Source organism: Pseudophryne corroboree, chromosome 12 (genome assembly GCF_028390025.1).
Source record: "Pseudophryne corroboree isolate aPseCor3 chromosome 12, aPseCor3.hap2, whole genome shotgun sequence".
Taxonomy (NCBI): Eukaryota; Metazoa; Chordata; class Amphibia; order Anura; family Myobatrachidae; genus Pseudophryne; species Pseudophryne corroboree.
The window spans coordinates 37074740-37094737 of NC_086455.1; the positions used below are offsets into that span (position 1 = coordinate 37074740).

At 44.2% G+C, this 19998-nt stretch overlaps 1 protein-coding gene across 9 annotated transcripts in view; it reads left to right on the plus strand.

Annotated features, from left to right (window-relative positions):
• The window catches only part of MTA1 (metastasis associated 1), a 298988-nt gene that overhangs the window by 202875 nt on the left and 76115 nt on the right, over positions 1–19998 (plus strand). For 4 of the 9 annotated variants that reach the window (XM_063947327.1, XM_063947328.1, XM_063947331.1 and 1 more), the window contains one exon: positions 7417–7527. The exons of the other annotated variants lie outside the window; for them this stretch is intronic. In XM_063947327.1, the coding sequence (XP_063803397.1) occupies positions 7417–7527 (111 nt within the window). The remainder of the gene's footprint in view (positions 1–7416; positions 7528–19998) is intronic. 9 annotated transcript variants of the gene reach the window in all.

Sequence of the window (19998 nt, forward strand, 5' to 3'; positions counted from 1 at the left end):
GTCAACATTGACCGATCTATGTTGCTTATGTCTGACTTTGATCATATTATTATAAAAATGTCTAATAAATGTTAAGTTTTAATTTTATAATCATTACATATTTGATATAAATAAAAGAGTGCGCCACAAAGTAAGCTTTCTTTGGTAGATGACCGTCTTTTGGTCATTCTCCTCTCTTTTTCCTTTAAATACTGTACAATGCTTACAGGTGCACCTCCAGCTCAGTTATATATAGGTAAGGGCATTCTGCCCTTTTGATGTGGCTTCTAAGGCTGGTTCCCGAATTAATATACTTCTTTCTCACTACGATTTACACTGATTAAGCCTGTGCATAGCCCTACAGACTATACGTCTTTCTCCTTCTAAATACCTTTTCATATATTAATAGTGCAAGTATTCAGGATACTGTATATATTGGCATACATTGTAGATTTTAGTGGGTAGGAGTTAGTAACATGAGCACTGTTTAGTCAATCAGTCTGTAATATGAAATGAACATACAGAAACATTACCATGAAGGAGCATACCGGCTGGGATTCAGTTTGTGTATGAAGCAGAGAGCTGTGATCTTGGTACCATATTACCCCAAATAAACTATGTTTGTAAGAGATTAATAAAAAAACAATTTTTTTTATTCAGTCACATGGCACATTCTCCATCTAGGAGGAGATTCCTATGTCTGATATGGTCAGTTGTATTAATGTGCATTAGTTTGATGTACTTTAAAGAACACTTGGTCACACTCAATGAAAGCCATCCAATCCAGGTTTCATGCAACATGAGCACTCCGCCTAGATTGTTCCCATGCTCTCCCGCTCCGTTCAGTGATGGTGCATTCTTAGTATGTTTTTGCCACCTTGAAAATAGACTACTTGGAAAGAGCACTGGCCACAAACTAAAAAGTATCACAATATATCTGCAAGACCATTTGTGTGGTAATGAAAATATACACATGGGAATATGAAATCAACATACAATGAAAAAAATTGTTTGCATGCCAAAAACGTTGTACAAAGGCAGAGGCAAGTATATGTCAATATCTTGTATACCAAGAGGTAGAGAAGAAAATGAGCAACAGCACCACTGGACTTTGGCAGGTAAGTGTACTATTATTGCTCAAAGTACCAGCAATGTTTTTGGCCCTCGCAGTACCATTTTGCTATCTAGTGAAGCTATCGTTCATTTTCTTCTCTGCAGTCAGTGAATCCATCATGCGGCACGCTCGTTTTCATCCTCCAAATGCATAAGTTACATTTATTCACATAAATACTCATCTGCAATACAACACACTGTTATAATACACTATAACAGTGTTTTTCAACCACTGTGCCGGGGCACACTAGTGTGCCCTGAGCAGTCTCCAGGTATGCCGCCATAGAAGCAGAGCCAGGCCCGTCAGTGTTTTGCCGCTACTGAGGCCCTGGAACGATCAATACTGGTGGGTTTAGTGGTTGCAGAGCCAGTTCTAATTTTGGGCCTGGGCAGTGTTGGGCACTTCTGGCTTTACCAGATGTGGCTCAGGCGTTACCTATGGAGAAGCTGCGCCATGACATCCTAGGACACGCAACTGCACCATGCATCACCATTATATTTGAGTGTGCCTTGGCAATATTTAAATCTTGTTCAGTGTGCCGCGAGTTGTAAAAGGTTGAAAATCTCTGCTCTATAACCTCATTTATTTAGGTCTCCTTCAAAGGATAAGGGGGCAGATGTATTAACCTGGAGAAGGCATAAGGAAGTGATAAACCAGTGATTTGTGCAAGGTGATAAAGGCACCAGCCAATCAGATCCTAACTGTTAATTTACATATGGGAGCTGATTGGCTGGTGCCTTTATCACCTTGCACATATCACTGGTTTATCACTTCCTTATGCCTTCTCCAGGTTAATACATCTGCCCCAAGGTATCTTGTATTGGCTCTTGCATTTCATATTGTTCCCATCTAATAAGTATTGTTTGCTTGGCGTCAGGCCTAGAGATAGTGTGTTGGCGAGTGTACTACACGTTGGCTTGGTGAAGCTATTTGTTTTTGTCCACCTACGCTCAAGGTAAAGTATAGACGTTAGTAACAGTGCAAGTTTTGTAGCAGGCATGTGAATGATGTTTGTACATGGATCAGATGCTGGCAGTGGCAGTTGAAGATAATCTTTCAAAACTAAATTTTCTGACACTGCTTGCCTTTCACCAGTCTGCTTGTCTTCAGGCTTAGTTATGACCATTAGTTGTAGGTAATGACTGAAAAAACAAAGTCATCAACGCAAGCTGTGGGTCTCTACCAAGTTGCTGAATTTAATCACAATGAGGGGACTTTGTTAATCCAAAAGAACATCAAACTAGTCAAGGCACCTTCAAATTACGGCAACCCAGCTGAGGTGGTTTAGGCATTTTTCGTTTCTTTTTTTTTTATAAATGTTTTTATTTAAAGGTTTTAAATGTATCACAAACATACAACAGAATAGATAAAATGAAAACATAAAAGAGCATATGTGATGTCAAAAATCATACAATTCAACTCAAACTACTGAACTTCTACTATAAGTGCCCAAGATCTTGCTTTCTATTGCAAAGACAAGACTGATGAGAATCAAATTGAAATGTTACATTCTTCCTTCGCCAACAATCTGCTCAGTTCCTTCCCTGAACCCTCTGTCACATTCCTTTAATTTGATCCCACAAATAAAGATTTGTCTGTACTCTTCTGATCTTCCCACTCTCCTACCTCTCCTTTTCATCCTATAGCCTCATAAATAGAGCGCTGTCTCCTTTGCTCATCCTAACCTAAACTAAAATCTGTAATCTCTCTCCTGGTATTTTTTTACATCATTATTAAAGCATTCAGTGATTACTCCTATGCTTTTTATAAAAAACCATTCTGACCCTTTACTCTCTCTCAAATGACCCTACCATCTCTCAGCTCCCATGCCCCTCCAAGCTATTTAGAGAGACTTTCCTCAGCTTCTTTCTTGACTTGCACAACTTATTGAACCCATTTCAGTCAGGCTTTTGTTCCCAATACTCAAGAGAGACTGCACTGGCTAAGGTAGTAAATGATTGAATCACTGCTAAGTCTAAACACTATTACTCCTTATTCTTATTCTAGATCTCTGCTGCATTTGACACTGTTGACCACTTTCTTCTCATACAAACACTGCAATCCCTAGATCTCCGAGACACAGCCCTGTTCTGGTTCTCATTTTACTTATCAAATTACTCTTTCAGTGTTTGGTTTCTCTGAATCATCCTCCTCCTCACTACCTCTACCAGTTGGAATAACACAAGGCTCAGGTTTGGGTTCTCGGCTTTTCTCAATCCCTCCCACATCTCTTTGCAAACTTATCTGCTTCTTTTGGATTTCAGTATCCTCTGTATGAGGATGAAACTCAATCTACCTATCCTCCCCAGATTTGTCGCCATTTGTATTGGTCAGTGTTACTGAATATGTTTTTCTGCTATTTTATGTTTGATATAATCTCGCCACCTCAAACTTAACTGTTCCAAAATAGAATTATTATTTACACCGGACAATAGTAGTTACGAAACGAATATCTCTAGCACTGTTGATAACTCAAACAAATCTTAAAAAACATTTCTAGAATACACCCATATCCTTCACATGACACCACAGAAATTCTATTCCATGCACTCATTATTACAATAATCAGTGCAAGAGTAGTCTACTTACTAGGCTTCTCCAAAACAGACTTTCACCATTATAATTCATTTTGAATGCAGTTGCGAGGCAGATCTTACTTGTTAAGTGTTCGTCTATTGCTCCACTTTATAAGTCCCTCCATTGGTTACCTTTTTTCCACCAAATTCAATATAAAATACTCTTACTTACACATAAGGTGAGTAACCAAGCTACACCAACATACATCTTTTCCCTTATCTCAATATATCTACCAACTTGACCTCTCTGCACAATAGCTGCGTCTCTCATCCACACTTATTATCTGGTCTCGTTCATGGTAACATTACTGTTTTTTAGCTGCACCCTACTGTGGAGTGCTCTCCCATGCACAATAAGCTTTTCCTCTAGCCTCCAAATCTTAGAGCGTTTCCTGAATACTCACCTCTTCAGGTAAACTTATCAAATTCCAGAACCACCCACATTACCTCCGTACGCTATCCTGCCCAATTACCTCCCCTCTATACATTCCACACATAACTTTACATATTTTCTCTTTATTCACTTTCACATACACCTGACTCTTGGCCAACATTTCTGTGTGACAAGAACCTCTGAAATCTGGCAAAACTACTATGCAATACGTGTCATTATCCTTTTCTATCAATGCCTACATTATTTACCTATAACAGCCAACCTGTTGTTCTCCAGCGGTTGTGACACTACAAGTCATGCTAAAACTATGGCAGGGCATGCTGGTATGTATAGTTTCACCAACAGCTGGAGAGAAGGGTCCTCTTACCTATGTCTGTCTGTTATTACTGTTCCCAATTGTAAAGCGCAACGGAAGATTCTGGCACTATATAAGTAACTGGAAAAAAAAATTAATAAATAGGATTACCTATATATATCAGAGAGGAGTCTCTGTTGTCTTCTTTATGAATTCTGATTGAAAAGTTCCCGTGCGTGCCGCCTATGTTCGTGACTATTATTGTGTTTGCTATAACTCGCTGGAAGGCACCTGGGCACTGTCTGATAGTTGAAGTGTAGTGCCGGTTATTTCTACATGTATGTATGTATATATATATATATATATATATATATATATATATATATATATATATATATAAAATAATTCTTTAGGAGATGCCAGCACTCACAATGATAAGTTCAATTTGCTGGGGTGTCACTCATATCTCATAAGCAAAAAACTCATGAATATTCATCCATAGTTAGGAGTGCATTCACCAGTCTAGTCATAGCATCAATTAAGGTTTTTTATTTCAGCATGGGTACAAACAGCGTGCTATACCCCTTGACTTCATCCTAACTCCCCCTCCCCAGCAAACAATCTTTCAGTTTGATTCAACCCACTATATCTTTAGTGTAAAGATTGTTAGCTCAATGAAAAGTTAAATCTGTGCTCGAAGAACCCAATATATGCCTTATTCACAATTATTTAGGTTCCTAACTACTAGTTGTGTTTCTGGGGTGGTGCATGGCACCAGGCGCTATTCCAGAGAATACCACCTTAGAGCTGCTTTCCTTCTACTAGAAGCCTATATTCCTATACAGCAGCTACAGTATCCTTTATCTTTCAGTCATCATCACTGGAACCAGCATGGACTAAGACCATTGGGTAATGCGTAGCAGTTTCCTGTAGTACTTCTATATGCTGAACGTTGGCACCATAGACGTGAGCAGTCTTCCTGGTAGTCAGGCAGAGATCACAGATATTCTTCTAGGTCTTGCTGCTGCCCATCCCCCTGCTACAACCTGGTTGTTAAAACTGTTCTACATAGCATATTTACAGTGGGTGCCAGGGTTTGCGGTGCATATGGGCAGCTGTGTCCAGGGGGACCCCACACACACTGCACCCAGAGTATACTTACCTTTTGCTGGGAAACAGGTCTCTCCTCCATGGTGCCATCTGCCATTTTTGGGAAGATGGTCCTGTGCAGTGAAAGTAAAGACTCTGTCACATGTGCAATATTCCCAAAGATCCCCGGGAAGATGGCGCCATGGAGGAGGGATTCACTTGTCAAAGGAAGGTAAGATGCCAAGGGTGTGGGGGCACTGCATATGGACCTTTAGGGCTTTAATATGCCCCTGGGTTCTACCATTTACTTGTATGCTTGTAACACCAGCTGGTAAATCCAAGAATGGCTAAAACCTGGTTTCACTTTGCCTCTCACTGTTCTTCTTACAGGTGTGGTATGTTAGGTCAACATTGTCATCTTTTGGGGTCCCTGCAGTCAAGTGACTTAGGAGTGTTCCAATGAGTGTTTTCCCCATAACCCTACGCCTAGTCCCTAAGCCTTCTGTCAGCACCTAACCATTGGTGTTCTGAGAATATTGATATATGAACATGTTAGCAAGAAGCCTGTGGTGTCCATATGGCAACTGTCAAACGCGTGACCAAATACCCTTCTTCCTTTTCACTACCTCTTTCTACTGTATCTCTGTTTCCATGTTTATCCTGTGACTTACTGTATCTCTGTTTACCCCACAAACTGTTGTTAATGTATCTTGCAGAATCTCCCAGATGTTTTCAGCTGGGGGTAGCTTTTTTGGGCAGATGACCATGACATCATGTACCTGATTATTGTAGGAAATAATTGTGTTAATTAAAAGGATGGTGTCAGGTCTCTGGGATTTTGTGAACTCTGATCAGGATCCTGAGGGTCGGCAGGGCGGTCTCCTCCATTGCGCTTAATGGGCAGTTGCCAGTGGAACCGTGAGCGATAACCTCCCCTACTCTACTGTCTGCTCCCATCGGGACACAGCTCTCAGCTTCCTGTATAACCTGCCCCCAGGCTTCTGTTGTAACTAGCCAGTGGGAGTCCCCGGGTTTTAGAGGGAGGAGAATGTGAGAGCTGTGTCCCAGCTGGTGAAGCGGTGGCTGTAGCTGCCACATAAGTGTAGGAAGCCCCGTACCAACGTATAGGCTGCACTGCACACCATGCATTAATGGGCTCAGCAGGGCTGCCTGCACAAGTCGTGTCAGATGACATTGGTCTGTGCAGTGACTCGATTATGATGGACATTCCCATCTTTTGAACATACGTCCCGGTGTAGTAAGCATTCTGGTGATTGTAGGCTGACGTACCTGCATAGAATGAATGTGCAATGTATAGTGTAAGCACAAAAAGAAAATTACTGACAGCACTTGAATTGGTATAATGTATAAAATTGATTGCTTGCAGACATTTTACCAATCCAAGAGCAGTGAGTTATTGGGTTTCTTTTTTATTTACTTTTTGTGTATATCTATTGTATAGTGCCAGACAAGTGACTGGTCATATCTCACTATCTGCAGAACTGGACAATACTAACCCTGTGTTTCTTTACAAGTAAGTTTAGCACCAGGTTCTAAAGCAACCAGTATCACTGGTAAGTTTTATATATTTGTTTTGCACAGCATAGAATGAATGCAGGTGGTTGCATTCTGAAGTGCAGGGTGTAGAATGAGTACTGGTAATTGTAGTCTGAAACGCACTGTGTGGTGGATATATAAAGGATCGTTATAGTGGTGTCAGGGCACATTATGTGAGCTCATACCACTTCTACCCCATGCATAAAGGAGAGATTTTATTAATACGCGCCCATGTCTTTATCAGCACTATCTACTAGATAGCAGACCGATGTGCCCACAGATGTATGAATGGTCAGTTGCACTGACCTTTCTGTCAAATGCAGATATGAATTTCGACAGCTGCAGCTGTTGTTGCTGCCCGGCTGGGTATTGTGTGTAGACAAAACAATAAAGATTTTTTTTTTTTCAATAGTATCGCAGGTGCTGCTGAGAGGAATTTCACCGGCGCACATGCAGTATGCATGTAAGCGCTGGTCAGTGGCAGTGGCTCCGCCAAAAGAAGAAGAATGCAGATGCCGAACAGGTAAAACAGCACATAATACATTGCGCAGATGTATGAACTGTTTCACCACGCTAAAAGGGCAAAGCGGGTCCATACAAATACCGGGAGAAGCGAGAGCCATAATACATCTCCTGTTTACAATGAATGCAGGTGATTGCAGTCTGAAGTGCACTGTGTAGAATGAGTACTGATGATTGCAGACTGGAGTGCACAGTGCAGAATGAATGATGGTGTTTGCGGTCTGGAGTTCTCAGCATATATTGGATACAAATTCTAGCAGACTGGAGTCAGAAACTACAAACATTAATACAGTAAGAGCTGGGATACTGCAAGGAGTAGCTGCCAGGAGCCAGTAACAGATCCCAGGACTGAAGTTCAGGCAAAGGTCCGTACTCCAGAGCAGCCTTAAATAGGGTGCCCTCTGCCCTGATAGGCTGCTGTAGTCAGCAGATCACAAAGAGGCTTGCAGTTGGTGAAGGGAGTGTCCGCTGATGGGAATCAAGGTGCCCATGCATCGCTGGCATGAGAGAAGTACCAGGATACATGCCACCACCCGGCTGATTGGCAACACTCTAGACTCAGAGATGTCTTTGGTGGCCCGCAGGAGCCCCCAAGGCCAGGAATGAGGTAACAGGGTTTGGAAGCCTGATGTGTGAGAGCAGTAAGTATAATTTATGAGCACGAGACTTCCATCTGAATGCACGTGCCTTACAAGACGATAAAGGGTGGCTACTCGGAATGATTCTGAAATCCATGGTAAGTGCCCTTATCGCAGGTGCTGCGACCACATTAACCCATAGCTCAAGGTACTATTCCTGGAACCTAAGAGAGAAAAACTTGAATAGCCTCAGGCGTATAAGCTAGAGACTATCGCTCTTTTCCCTGCATAGTAGATTACTGCGGCTAATTGAATCCAGCCCTTAGTGGTTATTGGCATTAGCCTTGCTAGATCAGAGTGAGTAAACCATACACCAAAACCATAAACTATTCCAACTTTAATATACTGTAGGAACAAAGGAGAGAAAATCTGCTGTAATAAACCTAAAGACTATTTATCTTTTTGTAGTTAAATTGCTTTGCATACACATGGTTAAGACCCAAAGCGTTTCACACCGTCTTATCTACTGAGAGTAGTAGTATATTTACATGGATAAAATGTTTTTTTTTTTCTTTTCACATTTTAAAATCTAATGTTTCCCTGCAGTGACGTTAGCTGCATCCACTATGCAGTGTATGTTTCAGGTGCGTTGAGTCGACTAAAAGGGGAGCTGGGTAAGGGAAAGCTTCTTCATCAGTAAATGTCGTATTATTTTTTATTTACTTGATAATTTGTTATTGTTAGGAATCTCCAATTTTTGATCATGAATCACAATCCTATTCACAATAAGGGGGTGCTGCCATGCACCATAAAAATAGGAAACAACATGCAGACAAAGAATGTCCCAACCAAGAGACAATCTTTTTCTATATGTTGTTGTTTCAGGTACATTGAGGACTACAGTGATTATGTGGCAAAATGTGTACATTTACCATAGAGATAGTAAGTCTCGCTGCATCCACCATCTGGCCCATGCATTTATCTACCCTTAAAATTAATACTTTCAACTTATACAGCCAATATTATACATACCGTGGTGTGGTGATGGACTGCCACTATGAATCACAAAGTCATCCTAGCTTGTGCAGTTGTTGAGCCCTGTACACACAGGGCCTAATTCAGAGTTGATCGCAGCAGCAAATTTGTTAGCAGTTGGGCAAAACCATGTGCACTGCAGGGGGGGCAGATGTAACGTGCATAAAGAGTTAGATTTGGGTGGGGTGTGTTCAAACTGAAATCTTAATTGCAGTGTAAAAATAAAGCAGCCAGTATTTCTCCTGCAGGGTCCACAGCGTATTCACAGGATAACATTGGGATATGGTTGAGCGACAGCGGATCTTGCACCAATTGGTCAAAGCTTACTGGCCTCCCAGCATGCAGTGGGCCCGTCCATATATCCCTGGCTCAGGCAAATCAGTTTTTTGTTTGATGCAGCAGGAGCCGGACCATGTTCTAAGGCAGGCATGTCCAAACTGCGGCCCTCCAGATGTTGTGAAACTACATATCCCAGCATGCCCTGGCACAGTTTTGCTGTTAGAGAATGCTAAAGCTGTGTCAGGGCATGCTGGGATGTGTAGTTTCTCAACAGCTGGAGGGCCACAGTTTGGACATGCCTGGTCTAAGGGCTGCTGTTTTTTAGCAGCCATAAGCTTTTTATTTTTATAGTCTTACTATTTTTTCTGAGTGATCTTTCTAAACAGCGTCTTATACGTACCGTAGAAAGAGTCGCTCCAACCACCCCCCGCTGGGTTGCGACAACGCTTACCCACGAGTACAGTGCTGTTTCGGCGGGCGTCTGTGTCGGATAAAACTAGCAGGTCCAGCAGACATTACCAGGCTGTGGCTGGAGCACGGTGGAAGGTAAGGCATCGGTCCTGCTTAGAGGGGGAACACGGACACAGCCACACTATTTGGGGGGAGACTACCAAACAGTCGCTGACATGACTGCCACCGAGAGTGCACCAGTACTAGGCCTTAGGGATCATAGGCTCCAGGGGGGCAGCATGAGGCCGCGATCCCTAGGGTTGATGTGAGCAGTGGGTAGTCAAATGCTCCCCTGGTCGCCCCTCCCCCCAGTTCATGACCAGTTTTCTTTGAGTCTCCTGCCATGAACTGAATTCCCACTTCCGACCAAGATGCTGTGTTCTAAGGGACCCAGTCGCAGCATAGGTGGCTGTGTGACTGGTGTGTCAGTGTTCACTTGGGCGTCTGTGTTCACTATAGGTTCACAGAGCGGCGGTGTACACTTATAGCATCTGGATCCACTCAGCGGTCGCAAACGTATTGATCGATCCTGGAAGCGGGGTAAGTCTCCCTGTATCCCGTTCTCCTGAGAACGGGCTATACAGCACTAAGTCTCTACCCTTGAGTACGAATAGTTGGATAAGTGCATAATGCATATGAGTTTGATAATATTACTGTGGTTTCTTTCGCTATGCGTCTGAATACGGATAAAACTTTTTTATAAAGTAATGCAGTAATATGTTTCTCCTATATACTTCAACTGTAATTGAATATGTGCTCATATTGCTTATTATACTAATGTATAACCTGTGACTGACTGCTAGTGTGATTGCTGACTTTGCTAAATAAATTCTGTCAGTTTTCTCTGTTTACTCCGATCCTCAATGCTGGTGCTAAGCAGGGTAGGGTCGGATTGTATGTCACTTTAACACATTTTAAAGTGATTACAACCACAAATTGTGTATTACACTGTGAAAGTGTCTGATTATTTATCATGTCTAAGAGCAGCAAAAGTGAGGAAAATACACTCACAGCAGCACCGACACTCATATCATGTTTGTCATGTAAAGCTGGGTTAACCTCTCAGGTTCTGGTTCAGGATGGGTTGTGTGCAAACTGTTTTAGCTTTCACCAAGGTCTCTTGAAAAAATGTAAGGCAAACGCAGGTGCAAGTTGATTCCCCATGGGCTATGTTTGTAGACAATGGGGGACAATCCGAGTTGTTCGCTGCGGTGCGATTAATGAAAAAAAACGGCACTTCTGCACATGCGGCACAGTGTGCACGCGCCACGTACTTTCACAACGGCCGATGTAGTTTTACACAAGGTCTAGCAAGGCTTTTCAGTCACACTGCTGTCCGTAGAGTGATTGACATGAAGTGGGCGTTTCTGGTTGTCAACTGACCGTTTTCAGGGAGTGTTCGAAAAAACGCAGGCGTGGCTGGGCGAACGCAGGGCGCGTTTGCGATGTCAAATCCGGAACTGAATGGGCTGAAGTGATTGCAAACGCTGAGTAGGTCTGAAGCTACTCAGAAACTGCACAATTTTTTTTGTAGCCGCTCTGCGATGCAATCGTTCGCACTTCTGCTAAGCTAAAATACACTCCCAGAGGGCGGCGGCTTAGCGTTTTCACGGCTGCTAAAAACAGCTAGCAAGCGATGAACTCGGAATGACCCCCAATATCCAGTATAAACACAAAAGATAGACAAATATCACAAGAGAGCGCTTCCATTAAAATACATTTGTCACAGACAATTTATTCATTAGATAGAGTGTAAAAATAAAAAATGGATGTACAAGTATAAATAAAATCAATAGTATACACTGAATTTCACCACCTTGTCACCACAGAGGACAATGGGGGTCATTCCGAGTTGATCGCTAGCTGCCGTTCGCAGCGCAGCAATCAGGCTAAAAATCTGCATTTCTGCGCATGCATATTGACCGCAATGCGCACGTGCAACGTACGGGTACAAAGTCCTTTGTGGTTTTGCACAGGTTCTAGCGACGTTTTCATTCGCACTGGCGGCCGCAAGAAGATTGACAGGAAAGGGGCATTTCTGGGTGTCAACTGACCGTTTTCAGGGAGTGCTTAGAAAAACGCAGGCGTGGCTGGGCGAACGCTGTGTGGGTGTGTGACGTCAAAAGCCAACCCACTAACGTTAGAATCAACGCACACGAAGAGTAACTACAGGGCTGGTCTTGTTTTGCACAAAATGTTTTTGCAGGTGCTCTTCTGCACAAGCGTTCGCCCTCCTGCAAAGCAAAAATACACTCCCCGGTGGGCGGCAACAATGCGTTTGCACGGCTGCTAAAAACTGCTAGCGAGCGATCAACTCGGAATGACCACCAATATGCAGTTCACACATAGAGCAATTATTGTTTTTGCGGAGATCCGATGTTAGATATAAATGATCCACATCTGGTGCAAAGAAGGCTTATTTGTAAAGCTGCCAGCTTGGAGATATTTGATCAATAGTTCCACCGATATTGGTGATGCAGATGTGAGTAGATGTAGGCAATTTTGCTCAGCAAACCCCGCAAGCGTGCGCTATGCTACCACCTCCCCACTGCCAGAGTTGTGCTCACCACTGTGTCCTGTTGGTCCCAGCGTGGACAGCAGTCTGTATGCTGGTCCGGTCTCTCCGTGTGGGAGCGGCGGTGATAGCGATGTCCACGGGGAGGGAGGGCGCAGCTCACAGCCGCAGGCTGCAGCGGGGATCAGAATAGAGTGCTGGAATCTGCAGGTGATCAAAGTAACGTACGGGCAGTGTGTGAGACCCTTTACGCATTTTTCCGTCAGCACAAGGGCACGGTTTCATCAGTATAGCTGAGCGGATAATTCCAACTTCTGTACCAGCGATAGGTTAGACCAGGGGTGGCCAACCAGTCAGAGGCAAAGAGCCAGAAAAGTTCCGTAGTCAAGGGATAAGAGCCACTATCATGCGCGCGCACAAAAATGGGGGCATGGCCTAGTTGTCACAAAGCCACGGCCCTTTTTGTGCACACACCTTTTGGTACGACGTTTGTAGGAGTATGACCTTGTGTCATAACCCCGTTTTTAGTCATGTACAGTGCCACATACATATAATTCCCCAGTACAGTGCCACATACATATAGAAATGCCTCCACAGTGCCAGATACACACATGTCCCTACAGTGCCAGATACATACATGCCCCACAGTGCTAGATACACATGTCCCACAGTGCCAGATAGATATATGCCCCACAGTGCCAAATACACGTCCCCACAGTGCCAAATACATATATGCCCCCACAGTGCCAAATACACATGCCCCCACAGTGCCAGATACACATGCCCCCACAGTGCCAGATATGCCCCCAGTGCAAATACACATGCCCCCACACAGTGTGCCAGCTATGCCCCCAGTGCAGATACACATGTCCCCACAGTATGCCAGATATGCCCCCAGTGCAGATCCACATGCCCCCAGTGTGCCAGATATGCCCCCAGTGCAGATCCACATGCCCCCAGTGTGGCAGATATGCCCCCAGTGCAGAACCACATGCCCCCACAGTGTGCCAGATATGCCCCCAGTGCAGATCCACATGCCCCCACAGTGCCAGATATGCCCCCAGTGTAGATACACATGCCCCCACAGTGTGCTCCCCCCCACAGTGCTGCTCCCCGCACTGCTGCTGTGAGGGGAGGAGAGCGCAGCGCGCGCCTCTCCTACCCCTCCGTCTCCGGCTGCGGTGTGTATCTGAAATTCGGCGCCGGCCCGTGAGCCAATCAGAGCTCGAGAGCCGCGGGTTGGCCACCGCTGGGTTAGACTATTAACCCTTATGTGCAGCATTCCACCTGTGGTTCATCATTTCCAGCAGGGGAAGCAGTAGCCTCTCAACAGAAACCGGCTGTAAAGCCAGTGGTAAGTAAATCATTTAGACACAACACAACATCTTCACAGTCTACACATGTTTCAGATGAGGATTCATCAGAGGACGAAGACTCCTTACACTCTTTGTTCTGCATATGAGGATGAGGAAGGTCTCAGCTCACTGGACATATCTGAGTTGATTACTGCAATGAAATCCATTTTATCCTTTGAAAAATCAGCAATATCCCAAAACAGTTAAGTCTGAGTTTCCTGGATCAGAACAGCTGACGGAAATTATGGAAGAGGCTTGGGCTACGCCCAGTAAGAAATTTAGAATTCCTAGGAAATGGAATTCCAATTATCCTTTTCTGACTGGAGACTGTTTAAAGAGGGAGGTAGCCCCTAAAGTAGATACACGTGTGATTTGCTTGGTGCGAAAATCTACATTACCTCTGCCTTCAACTTCTTTAAATGATGTCACGGATAGGAGAGTAGATGGTTTGCTTAAAAAACATTTTTTCCCTGTCTGGGGCAATCATTAGACCAGCCATGGCCTCAGCCTTGATGGCTAAAGCAGTCGCTGCCTGGGCAGATGCATTGGAAGGGGACATTTCAATGGCATCTAGAGAGCAAAAATCCCATGTGGCACATATCAAACAGGAAGGATGCAGGCAGCTGTTTTTTGTCAGACACTTCTCTTGAGGCTGGAATTGTGTGTTACATTCTGCTGGTCGGTGTCGTTTTCGGCCAACGGCCATACCAGTGTTCCAACTCCTCTCTTGAGTTCTGTAACTGTGCATTCACACTGCCCATGTATATATTTTTTTAGTTAATAAAAGTACATTTTATATATATATTTTTTCTGGATCTCATTTGGATAAGAAAGGTGACAAATCTGGCATCAGCTTTTAAAGAAACCGTTATGGGAGGATCCATGCTTAGATATCCGTAAGTATGGTACGCATCATTATTCATCCATATCCATGTGTGCACAGATAAAGATACCTTTATATGTGGATATCGTTTTCATTGATTGTGAGTGGGGTACGCCATCTGCTTTTAGTGGATTTGCTTCAGCCTTATATCAATTTTATGGGACATACTACACTATGATGTGTTTTATTTATGTTTTATTTCATATCTTCATGAGATAATTGGTGGAGTGGAAGATTCATCTGTATCACTGCAGGAGGAGACATATTGAATCAAGACCACTTTTTCTTGACATCTATGGACATTAAGTATCATTTTATATGAAACTACACTGAGCGCCTTTTTGCTTGAGTATTTTCTTTCGTGTATGTTTCAGATGAAATTCCAATATGCTTGGAAGAAGCAGCCTTAGATATGGGTGCTGTTGCCCCTCAAGCATCAGCCTCAACAGTAGCCGCTCGCGAGCAGTTTGGCTGTGCACCTGGAAAGCTGATTCGGAATCCAGTATTTTGGAGTCAGAAGCAGACTCCAAGAAAGTTAAGTTTCCCTTTACTTAAAAATTTAAGCCTAAAATTCCAGCTTTTCTGTCTCAAGGAAAAGCAAAAGGAAAGGGTGATAGCAAACATTCCCAGTATATCAGGTCTGGTAAGACTAAAAAGCATTGGGCAACCAGAGGACCGGCTTCTAAAACAGAAGATAAGCCATCAGCCTGATGGTGCGGGCCTCCACCTGGGGCACCCCAGGGTGGGAGGCCGACTTCTTAATTTTTCATAAATCTGGCAGCATTCTACCACGGATGCCTGGGTACAAGAAGTGGTATCTCACGGTTATCTGTTTGCTTTCAGGAAAAATCCTCTGCATTATTGTACCAGCCCGTCTTTGGTAGAAATGAAGGCCAGGGCTTTGCAAGAGGCAGTTCAGAAATTGCTTCAGTCAGGAGTAATCATTCCTGTTCCTTCTGCACAACAAGGACATGGTTTCTACTCCAACCTGTTTTTTAGTCCAGAAGCCGAACGGGCCGTTCTGGCCTATACTCAATCTAAAAATGCTGAACAAGTACATTTGGGTACCTCGGTTTCATATGGAGACTTTACGTTCCATCACTTTGGCTATGGAACCAGGGGATTTTATGGTGTCCCTGGATATACAGGATGCTTACCCTGTCCCATCAGCGCGATCTCCGGTTCGCTATCCTCCAACAGCATTTTCAGTTTCAGGCTCTGCCATTTGGACTGGCCACAGCCCCCAGAATATTCACCAAAATTATGGTGATTATGGCAGCTTATCTCCACCAGCAGGGGATAAGAATATTTCCATACCTTGACGATCTTTTAATCCTGGCACAGTCTTAGGAATTGCTTCTGTGTTACAATTCCGTCACAATGGATGACTCACTTGGGGGCTGTATTGGATTCGAGCCTTCAGAGAGTAATTGTACTTCTGACCAAAATAACCAAACTTCAGTTAAGGATCCAGGAGCTTCTACACAATCAAAGAATATCCATTCACGCAGCAATGCGTGTGATGGGATTAATGGTGTCAACATTCGACATGGTAGAGTATGCTCAATTCCATTCAAGGCTCCTGCAACATCTGATCCTTACCAAGTGGAATGGGTTTCATCAGACAATAAAATGCAGACTATGGTTCTTCCTCTGGAAGTAAGGAGGTCATTAGCCTGGTGGTTACAGACAGCCCATCTGGACAAAGGGAAACCCTTTTGGATATCAGATTGGGAAATTCTGACAACAGATGCCAGCCTTCAGGGCTGGGGAGCAGTGTCAGGAAAAAATTGCTTCCAGGGGCAGTGGACCATGGAAGAAAGGTGCCTGCCAATAAATATATTGGAACTTTGAGTTATATACATGGCATTGAATCAGGCGAAGGATATCCTTCAGGGGAAACCAGTCCAGATCCGCTCGGACAATGCAATGACAGTAGCGTACCTCAACCATCAGGGAGGAACTCGCAGCCGGAAAGAAATTAAAGAAGTAAGTCACACGTTAAAGTGGGCAGAACGTCCTCTTCCAGCCTTGTCTGCAGTGTTCATTCCAGGAGTCCTAAACTGGGAAGCGGATTTTCTCAGTCCGCACACCATTCATGTAAATGAATAGGCTTCACACCCGAAACTCTTCCAGACTCTGGTCGACAGATGGGGGTTGCCAGAGAGAGCTCTCATGGCGTCTCGTCAGAACCACAAGGTGCCCGCATACAGATCAAGAACAAAGGATCCCAAAGTGATCTTTGTGGATGCCCTGTCAGTGAGATGGGACTTTCATCTGGCCTATGTGAGCTATCGCCCTGTTACCCAGGGTGGTGAGAAAAGTAAAACAAGGAAAAAGTGCCATGATACTTATAGCTCTGGCTTGGCCCACAGCTATGGGTACACAGATTTGCAGAGGATGTCGATGGATGCTCCATTTCTACTACCTCAACATCCAGATCTACTGATCCAGGGTCCTTGTCCTCACAGACATCTGGATCGACTGTCTTTGATGGCGTGGCTCTTGACTTCCATCCTGAAATTAAGAGGATTCTCACAACAGGTAATTCAAACAATGCTTAGAGCAAGGAAACCCTCCTCAGCTCGCATTTATCACAGAATATGACTAGCCTATTTTCAATGGTGCAGTGAATGGAAACTTGACCCCAGGTATTTGAATTTCCAGAATCCTAGCATTCCTTCAGGCAGGAATGGATAATAGGGTTAAGGGTGGCTTCCTTGAGAGTGCAGATGTCAGCACTAACTGCATGATTCCAAAAGAAAATTGCCAACCTACAGGATGTGTGCACTTCTTTCAAGGAAATGCTGCGCATTCAACCTCCTTTTGTTCCTCCTACAGTGCCTTGGGACTTAAGTTTAGTTCTAAAAGCCCTTCAAGTTGCCCCATTTGAACCACTTAAAAGAATGGATTTTAAATGGTTGACAGCTAAAGTTCTCTTTCTACTGGCCATGGCTTCAGCTAGAAGAGTTTCAGATTTTGGTGCATTGTTATGCCATCCTCCATTTCTGATTTTTTTTATCCAGATAGAGCAGTTCTAAGAACTAAATCTGGGTATCTTCCTAAGGTGGTGTCTAAATTCCACCTTAACGAAGAAATTGTAGTCTCGGCTTTCCAGTGCAGGACCGCTCTGCGGGAGATGCATCATTGGGCGTAGTCCGTGCCTTAAAGATCTACGTAGATCGTACCAGTGCTATCAGAAAGACAGATTCTCTCTCTTTTGTCTACGGATATCACAGGAGAGGATGGTCTGCTGATAAGCAGACACTGGCGAGATGGCTTCGGATGACGATTTAAGAAGCATATTCTCAGGCTGATCTCCCGGTTCCGGATAATGTCTTTGCTCACTCTACTCATCGTAAGGTAGGTCCATCATGGGAAGCACAACGTGGTGCTTCAGCAGAACAGATATGTAAGGCAGCCACATCGTCTTCCATTAACACATTCATTAGACATTATCCCGTAGATACCTTTGCCTCTCAGGACGCTGAATTCGGGCGTAAGGTTCTCCTGTCTAATCAGGAGCGTCCCCTCCACTAAATTGCTTTGGGACATCCCAATGTACCCTGTGGACCCTGCAGGAGAAATATACGTTATGGTAAGAACTTACCGTTGATAACAGTATTTCTCCTAAGTCCACAGGTTCCACAGGGACCCCACACGGACGCACCTGATTTGAGGATCCTTTTACTCACTAAACTCTTCCCTCTTGTACTGAAGGGTGTGTATGTGTGTTCTTCTCGTCTGATTATGGCTCTACACGATGGTCCTGCCTTAAGCTTTGGAAAACAACTGATTTGCCTGAGCCAGGAGGCGGGGATATACGTACGGGCCCGCTGCATGCTGGGAGGCCAGAAAGCTTTGACCGATTGGTGCAAGATCTGCTGTCGCTCCACCATATCCCAATGTATCCTGTGGACTTAGGGGAAATACTGTTATCAACGGTAAGTTCTTACCATAACGGATGTTACCCTGCACAGAAACAAAATAACCCACCAAAATCTAACTGCAAATGTTATATCTGCCACACCTGCAGTGCACATGGTTTTGCCCAACTGCTAACAAATTTGCTGCTCCAATCAACTCTGAATTACTACCCACTGTGCGATTTGTCCTGATGATTTTGACTATATAGTGAAAATCGTAAGAAAAGTTAGTGCAAATCACACTGTGTGTCTGATCTTGTGATGTGCGCTCCCCCAGGATTGGTATCGTAAGAAAAAATAGACTGTGCATGCAGGGTCGATACGCACCCGTGCATACGGGTCTTTACTGGGGATCCGGTCTGAAGATCGACAGTGTCTAGGTCGACAATGTTTAGGTCGACCACTATAGGTCGACAGTCACTAGGTCGACATGGATGGAAGGTTGACAGGGTTTCTAGGTCGACATGTGCTAGGTCGACAGGTCTAAAGGTCGACATGAGTTTTTCACTTTTTTTTTTTTTTTTTGGATTTTTTCATACTTAACGATCCACGTGGACTACGATTGGAACAGTAAAGTGTGCCGAGCGAAGCGGTAGCGGAGCGAAGGCACCATGCCCGAAGCATGGCGAGCGAAGCGGTGCACTAATTTGGGATCCCGGTCACTCTACGAAGAAAACGACACCCAAAAAAAAAAAAAATTCCTCATGTCGACCTTTAGACCTGTCAACCTAGCACATGTTGACCTAGAAACCCTGTCGACCTTCCATCCATGTCGACCTAGTGACTGTCGACCTATAGTGGTCGACCTAAACATTGTCGACCTAGATACTGTCGATAAAACGAACCACACCCCTTTACTGACAGGACTCGAGGACACATAAATGGGTAAGGGACCCAGACTCACTGGAGCAGATGTATTAAGGCTGGAGAAGGGATAAAGAAGTGATAAAGCAGTAATAAGTGAAAGGTGATAACGCACCAGCCAATCAGCTCCTAACTGTAATTTTTTAAATCCGTAATGATTGGCTGGTGCGTGATCACCTTGCTCTTATCACTGCTTTATCCCTTTTCCATGTTAATACATCTGCCCCACTGACAGTAAAGCAGGAAAGACAGAAGCACAAGTCTGCTTGAGGTACAGACACAAACAGTGTTACGCTGGGTACACACTAGGTGAAATATATGGCAAGCCCGTCACAGATGTGTAGACCCGATATGACTGCGAGTGTGAATGACGTGTGCAGCACAGCTGATGGGCAATATACACTATCGGATACTTTAGATATATCTGTCTGCTATTTCCGGACCTAATTTCTCCCATTCCCTCCCATCCATGCCAGCCTCCTGCAGTGCCCCGAAGCTCCTGCATACATCTCCAGCACCCCCCCCCCCCCCCCCCCATACATAAAATGATGTTTGGTGTTACCACAAGTGCTCCTCACCCTCTTGTT